This window comes from Coregonus lavaretus (assembly GCF_964263955.1).
Source record: "Coregonus lavaretus genome assembly, contig: HAP1_SCAFFOLD_102, whole genome shotgun sequence".
Classification (NCBI taxonomy): Eukaryota; Metazoa; Chordata; class Actinopteri; order Salmoniformes; family Salmonidae; genus Coregonus; species Coregonus lavaretus.
This window is the reverse complement of record NW_028159396.1, coordinates 1,342,641-1,358,456: the sequence shown is the minus strand read 5'-3', so window position 1 is coordinate 1,358,456 and position 15,816 is coordinate 1,342,641. Positions and strand designations below refer to the sequence as shown.

The window sequence follows — 15,816 nt, the reverse complement described above, 5'->3', positions numbered from 1 at the left end:
TATGGAGAGAGGGAGAGATATGGAGAGAGGGAGAGATATGGAGAGAGGGAGAGATGTGGAGAGAGGGAGAGATATGGAGAGATATGGAGAGAGGGAGAGATATGGAGAGATATGGAGAGATATGGAGAGAGGGAGAGATATGGAGAGAGGGAGAGATATGGAGAGAGGGAGAGATATGGAGAGATGGAGAGATATGGAGAGATATGGAGAGAGGGAGAGATATGGAGAGAGGGAGAGATATGGAGAGATATGGAGAGAGGGAGAGATATGGAGAGATATAGAGAGAGGGAGAGATATGGAGAGAGGGAGAGATATGGAGAGAGGGAGAGATATGGAGAGATATGGAGAGAGGGAGAGATATGGAGAGAGGGAGAGATATGGAGAGAGGGAGAGATGTGGAGAGAGGGAGAGATATGGAGAGAGGGAGAGATATGGAGAGATATGGAGAGAGGGAGAGATATGGAGAGAGGGAGAGATATGGAGAGAGGGAGAGATGTGGAGAGAGGGAGAGATATGGAGAGATATGGAGAGAGGGAGAGATATGGAGAGAGGGAGAGATACGGAGAGATATGGAGAGAGGGAGAGATATGGAGAGAGGGAGAGATATGGAGAGAGGGAGAGATATGGAGAGATATGGAGAGAGGGAGAGATATGGAGAGAGGGAGAGATATGGAGAGAGGGAGAGATGTGGAGAGAGGGAGAGATATGGAGAGATATGGAGAGAGGGAGAGATATGGAGAGAGGGAGAGATATGGAGAGATATGGAGAGAGGGAGAGATATGGAGAGATATAGAGAGAGGGAGAGATATGGAGAGAGGGAGAGATATGGAGAGAGGGAGAGATATGGAGAGATATGGAGAGAGGGAGAGATATGGAGAGAGGGAGAGATATGGAGAGAGGGAGAGATGTGGAGAGAGGGAGAGATATGGAGAGATATGGAGAGAGGGAGAGATATGGAGAGAGGGAGAGATATGGAGAGATATGGAGAGAGGGAGAGATATGGAGAGATATAGAGAGAGGGAGAGATATGGAGAGAGGGAGAGATATGGAGAGAGGGAGAGATATGGAGAGAGGTAGATATATGGAGAGATGTGGAGAGAGGGAGAGAATGGAGAGATATGGAGAGAGGGAGAGATATGGAGAGAGGGAGATATATGGAGAGAGGGAGAGATATGGAGAGAGGGAGAGATATGGAGAGAGGGAGAGATATGGAGAGAGGGAGAGATATGGAGAGAGGGAGAGATATGGAGAGATATGGTGAGAGGGAGAGATATGGAGAGAGGGAGAGATATGGAGAGAGGGAGATATATGGAGAGAGGGAGAGATATGGAAAGAGGGAGAGATATGGAGAGATGGAGAGAGGGAGAGAGGGAGAGAGAGGGAGAGATATGGAGAGAGGGAGAGATATGGAGAGAGGGAGAGATATGGAGAGAGGGAGAGATATGGAGAGATATGGAGAGAGGGAGAGAGGGAGAGAGAGGGAGAGATATGGAGAGAGGGAGAGAGAGGGAGAGATATGGAGAGAGGGAGAGATATGGAGAGAGGGAGATGAGAGAAGCAAAGAAGAGTGTCAGATGGTGAAATGACTTTTGGAGAGTTGAGGTTTTGAAGGTTTTTTCTTCTATTAGAATATTCCAGTCCAGTAATAATGCCATAACAGCTGTCCATTACAGTGACTGGCTGATCTCACATCACAACATCATTCTGCTGGGTGCATCAGGTCATGTTGCTAGAGGATACATGACAAGTCACCTCAACAGCATATTACCTGGAATATACTTCCATATTGCTCCATATTGCTCCGCATTGCTCCATATTGCTCCACATTTCTCCACATTGCTCCACATTGCTCCATATTGCTCCACATTGTTCCATATTAGTCCACATTGCTCCATATTGCTCCACATTGCTCCATATTGCTCCACATTGCTCCACATTGCTCCACATTGCTCCATATTGCTCCACATTGCTCCATATGTGGGGAGTGAGCAAGTGTACACTTCAGGGACAAGGGTAGGGAGTCAGAAAGGAACCATTGTCTCAGTAGAAAATAAATACATCCTGTTGGTCTCACGTCTCTTCCTGTGTGTGACTTCTTCCTGTTTCCTGTGATGTGATCAGATGCACTACTGGCAGCGTGACAGACAGAACCAGACAGAGAAGGTGACGGTGGTGTTTGTTCCTGACACACGTGTTCGTCTGGTCAACCTCACGTGTTACACGTCCTACCTCGTCACACTGTCTGCCTTCAACACGGCTGGAGACGGCCCACCCAGCGAACCCCGGGGCGCCAAGACCCTACAGGCTGGTAGGTTCCCTAACCCCTAACCCCTAACCCCTAACCCCGGGGCGCCAAGATCCTACAGGCTGGTAGGTTCCCTAACCCCTAACCCCTAACCCCTAACCCCGGGGCGCCAAGACCCTACCGGCTGGTAGGTTCCCTAACCCCTAACCCCTAACCCCTAACCCCGGGGCGCCAAGACCCTACAGGCTGGTAGGTTCCCTAACCCCTAACCCCTAACCCCGGGGCGCCAAGACCCTACAGGCTGTAGGTTCCCTAACCCCTAACCCCTAACCCCTAACCCGGGGCGCCAAGACCCTACAGGCTGTAGGTTCCCTAACCCCTAACCCCTAACCCCGGGGCGCCAAGACCCTACAGGCTGGTAGGTTCCCTAACCCCTAACCCTGGGGCGCCAAGACCCTACAGGCTGGTAGGTTCCCTAACCCCTAACCCTGGGGCGCCAAGACCCTACAGGCTGGTAGGTTCCCTAACCCCTAACCCCGGGCGCCAAGACCCTACAGGCTGGTAGGTCCCCTAACCCCTAACCCTGGGGCGCCAAGACCCTACAGGCTGGTAGGTTCCCTAACCCCTAACCCCGGGCGCCAAGACCCTACAGGCTGGTAGGTCCCCTAACCCCTAACCCCGGGGGCCAAGACCCTACAGGCTGGTAGGTTCCCTAACCCCTAACCCTGGGGCGCCAAGACCCTACAGGCTGGTAGGTTCCCTAACCCCTAACCCCGGGGGCCAAGACCCTACAGGCTGGTAGGTTCCCTAACCCCTAACCCCTAACCCCGGGGGCCAAGACCCTACAGGCTGGTAGGTTCCCTAACCCCTAACCCCTAACCCTGGGGCGCCAAGACCCTACAGGTTGGTAGCCCTAACCCCTAACCCCGGGGGCCAAGACCCTACAGGCTGGTAGGTTCCCTAACCCCTAACCCCTAACCCACCCAGCGAACCCCGGCATGCGTATGTGTTAGACCTGGATTCAAATATGATTTGAAATCATTTAAAATACTTTAGATGGGCTTGATAATGATGGAGCCTGTTGCAATGGAACAAATAGAACAGTCCCAAAAGTGTCAGTCTAAAGCAGACATGCAAATAATTAAAGTAAATCTAATAGTATCTGAACCCAGGTCTGCAGTGTTTCTGTGAGTTAAAGTCGAATATCTAGATGTAATGAATGTAATGAACACCTCTATAACCTACTCTCCCTCTCCTCCACCCTCCCCCCAGCCCCAAGCCAGCCTAGTTTCCTGTCGTTTTCGGAGGTGACAGGATGGAGTGTCAACGTCACCTGGGGGGCGCCCAGCACTTCTAACGGGGTAGTGGAGGGGTACAGGGTGGTCTACCAACCCACACAGCCTGTACAGGGTAACTAACACCCACACACACACACACCTGTCTGGACATCAATCAATCAATCAATCAATCACATTTTATCAATCACACACACCTAGCAAACACCCACCCACACACACACCTGTCTGGACATCAATCAATCAATCACATTGTATTTTTAAAGCACTATTTACATCAGCAGATGTCACAAAGTGCTATACAGAAACCCAGCCTAAAACCCCAAACAGCAAGCAATGCAGATGTAGAAGCACGGTGGCTAGGAAAAACTCCCTAGACAGGCAGAAACCTAGGAAGAAACCTAGAGAGGGACCGGGCTCTGAGGGGTGGCCAGTCCCCTTCTGGCTGTGCCAGGTGGAGATTATAACGGTACATGGCCATTAAGGCCAGATTTTTCTCCAAGATGTTCAAACGTTCATAGATGACCAGCAGGGTTCTAATAATAATCACAGTGGTTGTAGATGTTGCAACAGGTCAGTACATCAGGAGTAAACATCACTTGGCTTTTCATAGCCGGGCATTTAGAGGTTGAAATAGCAGGTGTGGTAGAGACAGAGAGTTGAACACAGTAGGTCTGGGACAAGGTAGCACGTCCGGTGAACAGGTCAGGGTTCCATAGCCGCAGGCAGAAGAGTGGAAACTGGAGCAGCAGCACGACCAGGTGGACTGGGACCATACGTCGGGACTACCGGCCGTGGTGACTCCTTGCTATCCCCAGTCCGCCTGGCCTTGCTGCTATTCCAGTTTAAACTGTTCTGCCTGCGGTTATGGAACCCCTACCTGTCCCAGACCTGCTGTTTTAAACTCTAATGATCGGCTATGAAAAGCCAACTGAGATTTATTCCTGATTATTATTTGACCATGCTTGTCACTTATGAACATTTTTGAACATCTTGGCATGGTTCTGTTATAATCTCCACCCGGCACAGCCAGAAGAGGACTGGCCACCCCTCATAGCCTGGTTCCTCTCTAGGTTTCTTCCTAGGTTTTGCCTTTCTAGGGAGTTTTTCCTAGCCACCGTGCTTCTACACCTGCATTACTAGCTGTTTGGGGTTTTAGGCTGGGTTTCTGTACAGCACTTCGAGATATTAGCTGATGTAAGAAGGGCTATATAAAATAAAATTGATTGATTGATTGATTGACTGGGGACAGCAAGGAGTCATCAGGACAGGTAGTCCTGAGGCATTATTACTGCCACTTTTAGTGAGTTTGGTGCACGTCCAGTGGATAGGGAGCCGTTTATTATGTTCAACATAGGAGGGCCAAGCACAGGAAGTAGCTCTTTCAGTAGTTTAGTTGGAATAGGGTCGAGTATGCAGCTTGAAGGTTTAGAGGCCATGACTATTTTCATGAATGTGTCAAGAGATACAGGATTTAAAAACTTGAGTGTCTCCATTGATCCCAGGACCTGGCAGTTTTGTGCAGACTCAGGACAGCTGAGCTTTGGAGAAATACGCCGTAATTTGCTTTCTAATGATCATGATCTTTTCGTCGAAGAAGTTCATGAATTCATCACCGCTGAAGTGAAAGGCATCCTCTCTTGGGGACTGCTGCTTTTTAGTTAGCTTTGCGACAGTATCAAATATACATTTCGGATTGTTCTTATTCTCCTCAATTAGGTTGGTATGATCGAGCAGCAGTGAGGGCTCTTCGATATTGCTCTGTACTTTCTTTCCAAGCTAGTCGGAAGACTTCCAGTTTGGTGGAGCGCCATTTCCGTTCCAATTTTCTGGAGGCTTGCTTCAGGGCTCGGGTATTTTCTGTATACCAGGGAGCAGATGTCTTGTGACAAATGTTTTTTGTTTTTAGGGGTGCGACTGCATCTAGGGTATTACGCAATGTTACATTTAGATCCTCGGTTAGGTCGTTAACAGATTTATGTACTCCGACATCCTTGAGTAAGTGGAGGGATTCTGGAAGGGCCTCTAGGAATCTTTGGGTTGTCCAAGAATGTATTGCACGGCTTTTGGTGGTCCTTGGTTGGGGTCTGAGCAGATTATTTGTTGCGATTGCAAACATAATAAGATGGTGGTCCGATAGTCCAGGGTTATGAGGAAAAACATTTAGATCCACAATATTTATTCCACGGGACAAAACTAGATCCAGGGTATGACTGTGGCAATGAGTAGGTCCGGAGACATGTTGGACAAAACCCACTGAGTCGATGATGGCTCCGAAAGCCTTTTGGAGTGGGTCTGTGGACTTTTCCATGTGAATATTAAAGTCACCAATAATTAAAATATTATCTGCCATGACTACAAGGTCCGATAGGAATTCAGGGAACTCAGTGAGGAACTCTGTATACGGCCCAGGAGGCCTGTAAACAGTAGCTATAAATAGTGATTGAGTAGACTGCAAAGATTTCATGACTAGAAGCTCAAAAGACGAAAACGCAGTCATTTTTGCTATCGTAAATGTTAGCAACACCTCCGCCTTTGCGGGATGCGCGGGGGATATGGTCACTAGTGTAACCAGGAGGAGAGGCCTCATTTAACACAGTCAATTCATCAGGCTTAAGCCATGTTTCAGTCAAAGCCAATCACATCAAGATTATGATCAGTGATTAGTTAATTGACCATAACTGCCTTGGAAGTGAGGGATCTAACATTAAGTAACCCTATTTTGAGATGTGAGATATCACAACCTCTTTCAATAATGACAGGAATGGAGGAGGTCTTTATTCCAGTGAGATTGCTAAGGCAAACACCACCATGTTTAGTTTTTGCTCAACCTAGATGGAGGCACAGACACGGTCTCAACGGGGACAGCTGAGCTGACTACACTGACTGTGCTAGTGGCAGACTCCACTAGGCTGGCCAAAAGCCTGCTGCCTGCACCCTTTCTCATTTACATGATGATAATGAGGAAAATGTTGCTGACACACAAAACAAGTTGAAGTTGTTTAATAGTGTTTGCTAAAAATGTTTTAAAGTGTACTTAATCTGTGTGTCCTGTGTGTGTGTGTGTGTGTGTGTGTGTGTGTGTGTGTGTGTGTGTGTGTGTGTGTAGGTGTGAGTCGGGTGGTGACGGTGGTTGTGAAGGGTAGCTGGCAGCGGTGGTTAAAGGTCAGAGACCTGTCTAAAGGAGTAACCTACAGCTTCAGTGTCCAGGCCAGAACAGTCAGCTACGGACCTGCAGCACACTGCAACATCACCTCACAACCTCTACAGGGTAAGGGGGGGGTTAGGTGTGTGTGTGTGGGGTGTTTGAGGTGTGTGTGTGTGTGAGGTGTGTGTGAAGTGTGTGTGTGTGGGGTATGAGGTGTGTGTAAGGTGTGTGTGTGTGGGGTGTGAGGTGTGTGTAAGGTGTGTGTGTGTGTGAGGTGTGTGTGTGAGGTGTGTGTGTGAGGTGTGTGTGTGTGGGGTGTGAGGTGTGTGTGTAAGGTGTGTGTGTGAGGTGTGTGTGAGGTGTGTGTGTGTAGGGTGTGTGTGTGTGGGGTGTGAGGAGTGAGGTGTTCAACATCCCCAACATCACCCTCTACAGGTCTCTGTGTTTAAATGATCTGTGAGGAATGGCTCCTCCCTCTCCCCCCAGGCACCCCTGGTTCACCCATGGAGATGTCAGTCACCAAGTCCTCCTCGGCGCTGACCATTCATTGGTCGGAGGGAGATGCAGGGGCGGGACCTGTCATAGGATACGTCATCGAGGCTCGTCCCTCAGGTGAGCAAGCGAATATGTGTGTGTGGTGTGTCTGTGTGTGTGTGTGTGTGTGTGTGTGTCTGTGGTGTGTCTGTGTGTGTGTCTGTGGTGTGTGTCAGTGTGTCTGTGTGTGTGTTCTCTGTTTCACTCTCCTTCTATCTTCCCTCTCCTTCTATCTTCCCTCTCCTTCTATCTTCCCTCTCCTTCTCCCCCCTCTCCTTCTATCTCCCCTCTCCTTCTATCTCCCCTCTCCTTCTATCTCCCCTCTCCTTCTATCTTCCCTCTCCTTCTATCTTCCCTCTCCTTCTCCCCCCTCTCCTTCTATCTCCCCTCTCCTTCTATCTCCCTCTCCTTCTATCTCCCCTCTCCTTCTATCTCCCCTCTCCTTCTATCTTCCCTCTCCTTCTATCTCCCCTCTCCTTCTATCTCCCCTCTCCTTCTATCTTCCCTCTCCTTCTCCCCCCTCTCCTTCTATCTTCCCTCTCCTTCTCCCCCCTCTCCTTCTATCTTCCCTCTCCTTCTATCTTCCCTCTCCTTCTATCTTCCCTCTCCTTCTCCCCCCTCTCCTTCTATCTCCCCTCTCCTTCTCCCCCCTCTCCTTCTATCTCCCCTCTCCTTCTCCCCCCTCTCCTTCTCCCCCCTCTCCTTCTATCTTCCCTCTCCTTCTATCTTCCCTCTCCTTCTATCTTCCCTCTCCTTCTATCTCCCCTCTCCTTCTCCCCCCTCTCCTTCTCCCCCTCTCCTTCTATCTTCCCTCTCCTTCTATCTTCCCTCTCCTTCTATCTTCCCTCTCCTTCTATCTCCCCTCTCCTTCTATCTCCCCTCTCCTTCTATCTTCCCTCTCCTTCTATCTTCCCTCTCCTTCTATCTCCCCTCTCCTTCTATCTTCCCTCTCCTTCTCCCCCCTCTCCTTCTATCTCCCCTCTCCTTCTATCTTCCCTCTCCTTCTCCCCCCTCTCCTTCTATCTCCCCTCTCCTTCTCCCCCCTCTCCTTCTATCTCCCCTCTCCTTCTCCCCCCTCTCCTTCTCCCCCCTCTCCTTCTATCTTCCCTCTCCTTCTATCTTCCCTCTCCTTCTATCTCCCCTCTCCTTCTATCTTCCCTCTCCTTCTCCCCCCTCTCCTTCTATCTCCCCTCTCCTTCTATCTTCCCTCTCCTTCTCCCCCCTCTCCTTCTGTCTCCCCTCTCCTTCTCCCCCCTCTCCTTCTATCTCCCCTCTCCTTCTCCCCCCTCTCCTTCTCCCCCCTCTCCTTCTCCCCCCTCTCCTTCTATCTTCCCTCTCCTTCTATCTTCCCTCTCCTTCTCCCCCCTCTCCTTCTATCTCCCCTCTCCTTCTCCCCCCTCTCCTTCTCCCCCCTCTCCTTCTCCCCCCTCTCCTTCTATCTTCCCTCTCCTTCTATCTTCCCTCTCCTTCTATCTTCCCTCTCCTTATCTTCCCTCTCCTTCTCCCCCCTCTCCTTCTATCTTCCCTCTCCTTCTATCTTCCCTCTCCTTCTCCCCCCTCTCCTTCTATCTTCCCTCTCCTTCTATCTTCCCTCTCCTTCTCCCCCCTCTCCTTCTCTCTAATGATATTTACACTTCCTTTTACATTCTCTCACTACCCCCTCTCTCCTCCCCCCTCTCTCTCTCTCTTCAGATGAAGGGATGTGGGACTCGTTTGTCAGGCTCCTCCCCCCCAACAGTAGGTCGGTAACCGTGGAGATGGACCGTCTGAGGTCAGGGGTCGGATATGAGTTCCGTGTCATCGCTGTCAATCGCTACGGTTATGGAGAACCCAGCACGCCATCCACCGCGCTCGCCGGTAAACACACACACACACACACATACACACACACACATACACCTGACACACACACATACACCCAACACACACACACACATACACACACATACACCTGACACACACACACACACCCAACACACACACACACATACACCTGACACACACACACACACACACCCAACACACACACACACATACACACACATACACCTGACACACACACACACACACACCCAAAACACACACACATACACACACATACATCTGACACACACACACAAACACACCCAACACACACACACACATACACACACATACACCTGACACACACACACACACACACACACACACCCAACACACACACACACCCAACACACACACACACACACACCCAACACACACACACACATACACACACGTACACCTGACACACACACACACACACACCCAACACACACACACACACACATACACCCAACACACACACACACCTGACACACACACACACACACACACACACCCAACACACACACACACATACACACACATACACCCAACACACACACACACACATACACACCTGACACACACACACACACACACACACATACACCCAACACACACACACACATACACCCGACACACACACACACACACACACACACACATACACCCGACACACACACACACACACACACACACACACACACACACACATACATACATACACCCAACACACACACACACACATACACACCTGACACACACACATACACGTGACACACACACACACATGACACACACACACACACATACACCCAACACACACACACACATACACCCAACACACACACACACGTGACACACACACACACACATACACCCAACACACACACACACATACACCCAACACACACACACACATACACCCGACACACACACACACACACGTGACACACACACACACACATACACCCAACACACACACACACATACACCCAACACACACACACACATACACCCAACACACACACACACACATACACCCGACACACACACACACACACGTGACACACACACACACACATACACCCAACACACACACACACATACACCCGACACACACACACACACACCTGTCACACACACACACATACACCATATTATTATATTATTATTATTATTATTTACCTGACACACACACACACACACTCACAGTAACCCAGTCTCTGTTGTGTAACACTGTGCTGCCATCTAGTGTCAGCCTGAAGCAGCTCCAGCTTTAACAGTAATACCAGCAGCCTTTCACCAGGCTGGCTATAAAGGTCTTCATAACAGGGATGTGATGTGTCTCCATAGCGCTGTGGGACGGTCCGTTCTATGAGGAGTGGTGGTTCCTGTTGGTCCTTGCTCTGATTGGTCTGATCATGATCCTCGTGTTGGTGTTCGGCCTCCTGCTGCACGGACACAACCGCAAGTACAGGACCTGCAGCACAGGTAAACACACACCTAACACACAGTACAGGACTTGCAGCACAGGTAAACACACACCTAACACACAGGACAGGACCTGGAGCACAGGTAAACACACCTAACACACAGGACATGACCTGGAGCACAGGTAAACACACCTAACACACAGGACAGGACCTGGAGCACAGGTAAACACACCTAACACACAGTACAGACATTTTACATTTACATTTTAGTCATTTAGCAGACGCTCTTATCCAGAGCGACTTACATGAGCAATTAGGGTTAAGTGCCTTGCTCAAGGGCACATCGACAGATTCTTCACCTAGTCGGCTCTGGGGATTAGAACCAGCGACCTTTCGGTTACTGGCACAACGCTCTTAACCACTAAGCTACCTGCCGCCCCAGACAGACAGGACCTGGAGCACAGGTAAACACACACCTAACACACAGGACAGGACCTGGAGCACAGGTAAACACACACCTAACACACAGGACAGGACCTGGAGCACAGGTAAACACACACCTAACACACAGGACAGGACCTGGAGCACAGGTAAACACACACCTAACACACAGGACATGACCTGCAGCACAGACTTGTCTGTCAGTCTGTCTAGGACTGTCTGTCAGTCTGTCTGTCTGTCTAGTACTGTCTGTCAGTCTGTCTGTCTGTCTAGGACTGTCTGTCAGTCTGTCTGTCTGTCTAGGACTGTCTGTCTGTCTGTCTGTCTGTCTGTCTGTCTGTCTGTCTGTCTGTCTGTCTGTCTGTCTAGGACTGTCTGTCTGTCTGTCTGTCTGTCTGTCAGTCTGTCTAGGACTGTCTGTCTGTCTGTCTGTCTGTCTGTCTGTCTGTCTGTCTGTCTAGGACTGTCTGTCTGTCTGTCTGTCTGTCTGTCTGTCTGTCTGTCTGTCTTCGCTGTGCAGCAGCATATTGTACTTCTTTGTCATGTAATGTTGCTGTGTATGTAAGTACAGTGAGGGAAAAAAGTATTTGATCCCCTGCTGATTTTGTACGTTTGCCCACTGACAAAGACATGATCAGTCTATAATTTTAATGGTATGTTTATTTGAACAGTGAGACAAAATAACAACAAAAAAATCCAGAAAAACGCATGTCAAAAATGTTATAAATTGATTTGCATTTTCATGAGGGAAATAAGTATTTGACCCCTCTGCAAAACATGACTTAGTACTTGGTGGCAAAACCCTTGTTGGCAATCACAGAGGTCAGACGTTTCTTGTAGTTGGCCACAAGGTTTGCGCACATCTCAGGAGGGATTTTGTTCCACTCCTCTTTGCAGATCTTCTCCAAGTCATTGAGGTTTCGAGGCTGACATTTGGCAACTCGAACCTTCAGCTCCCTCCACAGATTTTCTATGGGATTAAGGTCTGGAGACTGGCTAGGCCACTCCAGGACCTTAATGTGCTTCTTCTTGAGCCACTCCTTTGTTGCCTTGGCCGTGTGTTTTGGGTCATTGTCATGCTGGAATACCATCCACGACCCATTTTCAATGCCCTGGCTGAGGGAAAGAGGTTCTCACCCAAGATTTGATGGTACATGGCCCCATCAATCGTCCCTTTGATGCGGTTAAGTTGTCCTGTCCACTTAGCAGAAAAACACCCCCAAAGCATAATGTTTCCACCTCCATGTTTGACGGTGGGGATGGTGTTCTTGGGGTCATAGGCAGCATTCCTCCTTCTCCAAACACGGCGAGTTGAGTTGATGCCAAAGAGCTCAATTTTGGTCTCATCTGACCACAACACTTTCACCCAGTTCTCCTCTGAGTCATTCAGATGTTCATGGGCAAACTTCAGACGGGCATGTATATGTGCTTTCTTGAGCAGGGGGACCTTGCGGGCGCTGCAGGATTTCAGTCCTTCACGGCGTAGTGTGTTACCAATTGTTTTCTTGGTGACTATGGTCCCAGCTGCCTTGACATCATTGACAAGATCCTCCCGTGTAGTTCTGGGCTGATTCCTCACCGTTCTCATGATCATTGCAACTCCACGAGGTGAGATCTTGCATGGAGCCCCAGGCCGAGGGAGATTCACAGTTATTTTGTGTTTCTTCCATTTGCGAATAATCGCACCAACTGTTGTCACCTTCTCACCAAGCTGCTTGGCGATGGTCTTGTAGCGCATTCCAGCCTTGTGTAGGTCTACAATCTTGTCCTTGACATCCTTGGAGAGCTCTTTGATCTTGGCCATGGTGGAGAGTTTGGAATCTGATTGATTGATTGCTTCTGTGGACAGGTGTCTTTTATACAGGTAACAATCTGAGATTAGGAGCACTCCCTTTAAGAGTGTGCTCCTAATCTCAGCTCGTTACCTCTACAAAAGACACCTGGGAGCCAGAAATCTTTCTGATTGAGAGGGGGTCAAATACTTATTTCCCTCATTAAAATGAAAATCAATTTATAACATTTTTGACATGCGTTTTTTTGGATTTTTTTGTTGTTATTCTGTCTCTCACTGTTCAAATAAACATACCATTAAAATTATAGACTGTTCATTTATTTGTCAGTGGGCAAACGTACAAAATCAGCAGGGGATCAAATACTTTTTTCCCTCACTGTATGTGTGTGTGTGTGTGTGTGTGTGTGTGTGTGTGTGTGTGTGTGTATGTATAGTAGCACATGAAGGGGTTCACAAAGAAACATCTTGTTCTGGGTGTAGAGGGACTCGTAGTGAGGGTGTGTGGGTCCTCCTTCTTGCCAAAGTGAATAACACTCTGGGCCAAACGATGGGTCACATCAGGACACACTTCTAATCTGTTACCATGGAAACCCTGGCAACCACCGGAGAAGAGAGAGGAGAGGAGAGGAGGAGAGAGGAGGAGAGGAGAGGTGGAGAGAGAGAGGGGGAAAGAGGGGGGTCTGAAATGGAATGAGGAGAGGAGAGACGGACAAGAATGATGTGAGATGTGAGATGGAGGAAAGTCCTCACACCTGACTTCTTCTGTTTCACTGGAAAAATAATCTCTCTCCCTTTTCGCTCTCTCTCTCAGGAAAGCATGTGTCTACGGTGGAGGAGTCCGTAACCCTGGACAATGGAGGATTCACAGCTCTGGAACTCAACAGCAGAACTCTGAACAACAAGAGCACCTTCCTCAAGAAGAATGGAACCAGGTAGAGGGATGGAGAGAGGGAGAGAGGGAGGGCGGGCGGGAGGAGAGGAGAGAGGGAGGGGAGGGAGGGAGGGAGGGAGGGAGGGAGGGAGGGAGGGAGGGAGGGAGGGAGGGAGGGAGGGAGGGAGGGAGGGAGGGAGGGAGGGAGGAGAGGGATGGGTGGGGGGACAGAGAGACAGAGAGAGAGAGGCAGAGACAGAGAGAGAGAGAGAGAGAGAGAGAGAGAGAGAGAGAGAGAGAGAGAGAGACAGAGAGAGAGAGAGAGAGAGAGAGACACACAGAGACACAGAGACAGAGAGAGAGAGAGAGAGAGAGAGAGGGAGAGAGAGAGAGAGAGAGAGAGAGAGAGAGAGAGAGAGAGAGAGGGAGAGACAGAGAGAGAGAGAGAGAGAGAGAGAGAGAGAGAGAGAGAGAGAGACAGAGAGAGAGAGAGAGAGAGAGAGAGAGAGAGAGACAGAGACAGAGAGAGAGAGAGAGAGAGAGAGAGAGAGAGAGAGAGAGAGACAGAGAGAGAGAGAGAGAGAGAGAGACAGGGAGAGAGACAGGGAGAGAGACAGAGAGAGAGAGAGAGAGAGAGAGAGAGAGAGAGAGAGAGAGAGACAGAGAGAGAGAGAGAGAGAGAGAGAGAGAGAGAGAGAGAGAGACAGAGAGAGAGAGAGAGAGAGAGAGAGACAGGGAGAGAGACAGGGAGAGAGACAGGGAGAGAGAGAGACAGGGGAAAGAAGATATCAGTTAGTTCTTGTGTAAAGCACCGTTTGTTTACAGATAGTGGAACGTCACCTATATAAAAATTAAGACCAGACAAAGAAGAGATAGAAAACATGACCCTGGTTAAAGCTGATTTAGCCCACTGCAGTAAGAGGTTAAAGCTGATTTAGCCCACTGCAGTAAGAGGTTAAAGCTGATTTAGCCCACTGCAGTAAGAGGTTAAAGCTGATTTAGCCCACTGCAGTAAGAGGTTAAAGCTGATTTAGCCCACTGCAGTAAGAGGTTAAAGCTGATTTAGCCCACTGCAGTAAGAGGTTAAAGCTGATTTAGCCCACTGCAGTAAGAGGTTAAAGCTGATTTAGCCCACTGCAGTAAGAGGTTAAAGCTAATTTAGCCCACTGCAGTAAGAGGTTAAAGCTGATTTAGCCCACTGCAGTAAGAGGTTAAAGCTGATTTAGCCCACTGCAGTAAGAGGTTAAAGCTAATTTAGCCCACTGCAGTAAGAGGTTAAAGCTGATTTAGCCCACTGCAGTAAGAGGTTAAAGCTAATTTAGCCCACTGCAGTAAGAGGTTAAAGCTGATTTAGCCCACTGCAGTAAGAGGTTAAAGCTGATTTAGCCCACTGCAGTAAGAGGTTAAAGCTGATTTAGCCCACTGCAGTAAGAGGTTAAAGCTGATTTAGCCTGTGTGTGTATGTAGGTCCCCCCCCAGGCCCAGTCCGGGCGGCCTCCACTACTCTGATGAAGACCTGTGTGATAACTACAACAACGGAGCCGTCCTCACAGAGAGCACCACACTCACAGAGAAACCTACTGAGATATCAGAGTCTGAGGTACACACACACACACACACACACACACACACACACACATTAACACACACACTCCCCAACTAATCCTCTCTCTATCTCTCTCTCTCTTTCTCTCTGTCTCTGTCTGTCTCTGTCTCTCTCTCTGTCTCTCTCTCTCTCTCTGTCTCTCTCGGTCTTTCTCTCTGTCTATCTCTCTCTCTCTGTCTCTCTCTGTCTCTCTGTCTGTCTCTGTAGGGAACTAACAGTGACTATGAGGATGATCATCATCCTAAACATTCCTTTGTTAACCACTACATGTCAGATCCAACCTACTATAACAGCTGGAAGAGACAGCCTAAAGGGCTGAAGGGGTTAAGTCCACCGTATGCCTACGAGGAGTGTTCCAGCGCTGACGGAGCAGAACCGTACTACCAGACCGTGGTCACACAGCACAGCACAGGAGGAGCATATACACCCACTGGGCTGCCCGCGCACACACACACACTCCCTCACACACACACACACGCCAACCCCAATACTAATCCACCAGGCTCACGCACGCCCGTCACGGGGTTCTCGTCCTTTGTCTGACACGTGCACCTGCACACATGCACACACAGAGGGCGGAGCAGAGGACGGTTTGGAGCCCACTAC

At 49.3% G+C, this 15,816-nt stretch overlaps 1 protein-coding gene across 1 annotated transcript; it reads left to right on the top strand.

Annotated features, from left to right (window-relative positions):
• Window positions 1-2,121: 2,121 nt before the first annotated feature.
• LOC311122915 (protein sidekick-1-like) lies at window positions 2,122-15,816 on the top strand (the record flags this gene model as incomplete). The annotated part of the gene is made up of 9 exons (XM_084197217.1): window positions 2,122-2,308; window positions 3,518-3,655; window positions 6,650-6,811; window positions 7,175-7,300; window positions 8,915-9,079; window positions 10,421-10,558; window positions 13,545-13,665; window positions 15,072-15,204; window positions 15,418-15,816. Coding segments are annotated over 9 exons (1,506 nt in total), but the record flags the coding sequence as incomplete, so codon positions are not given.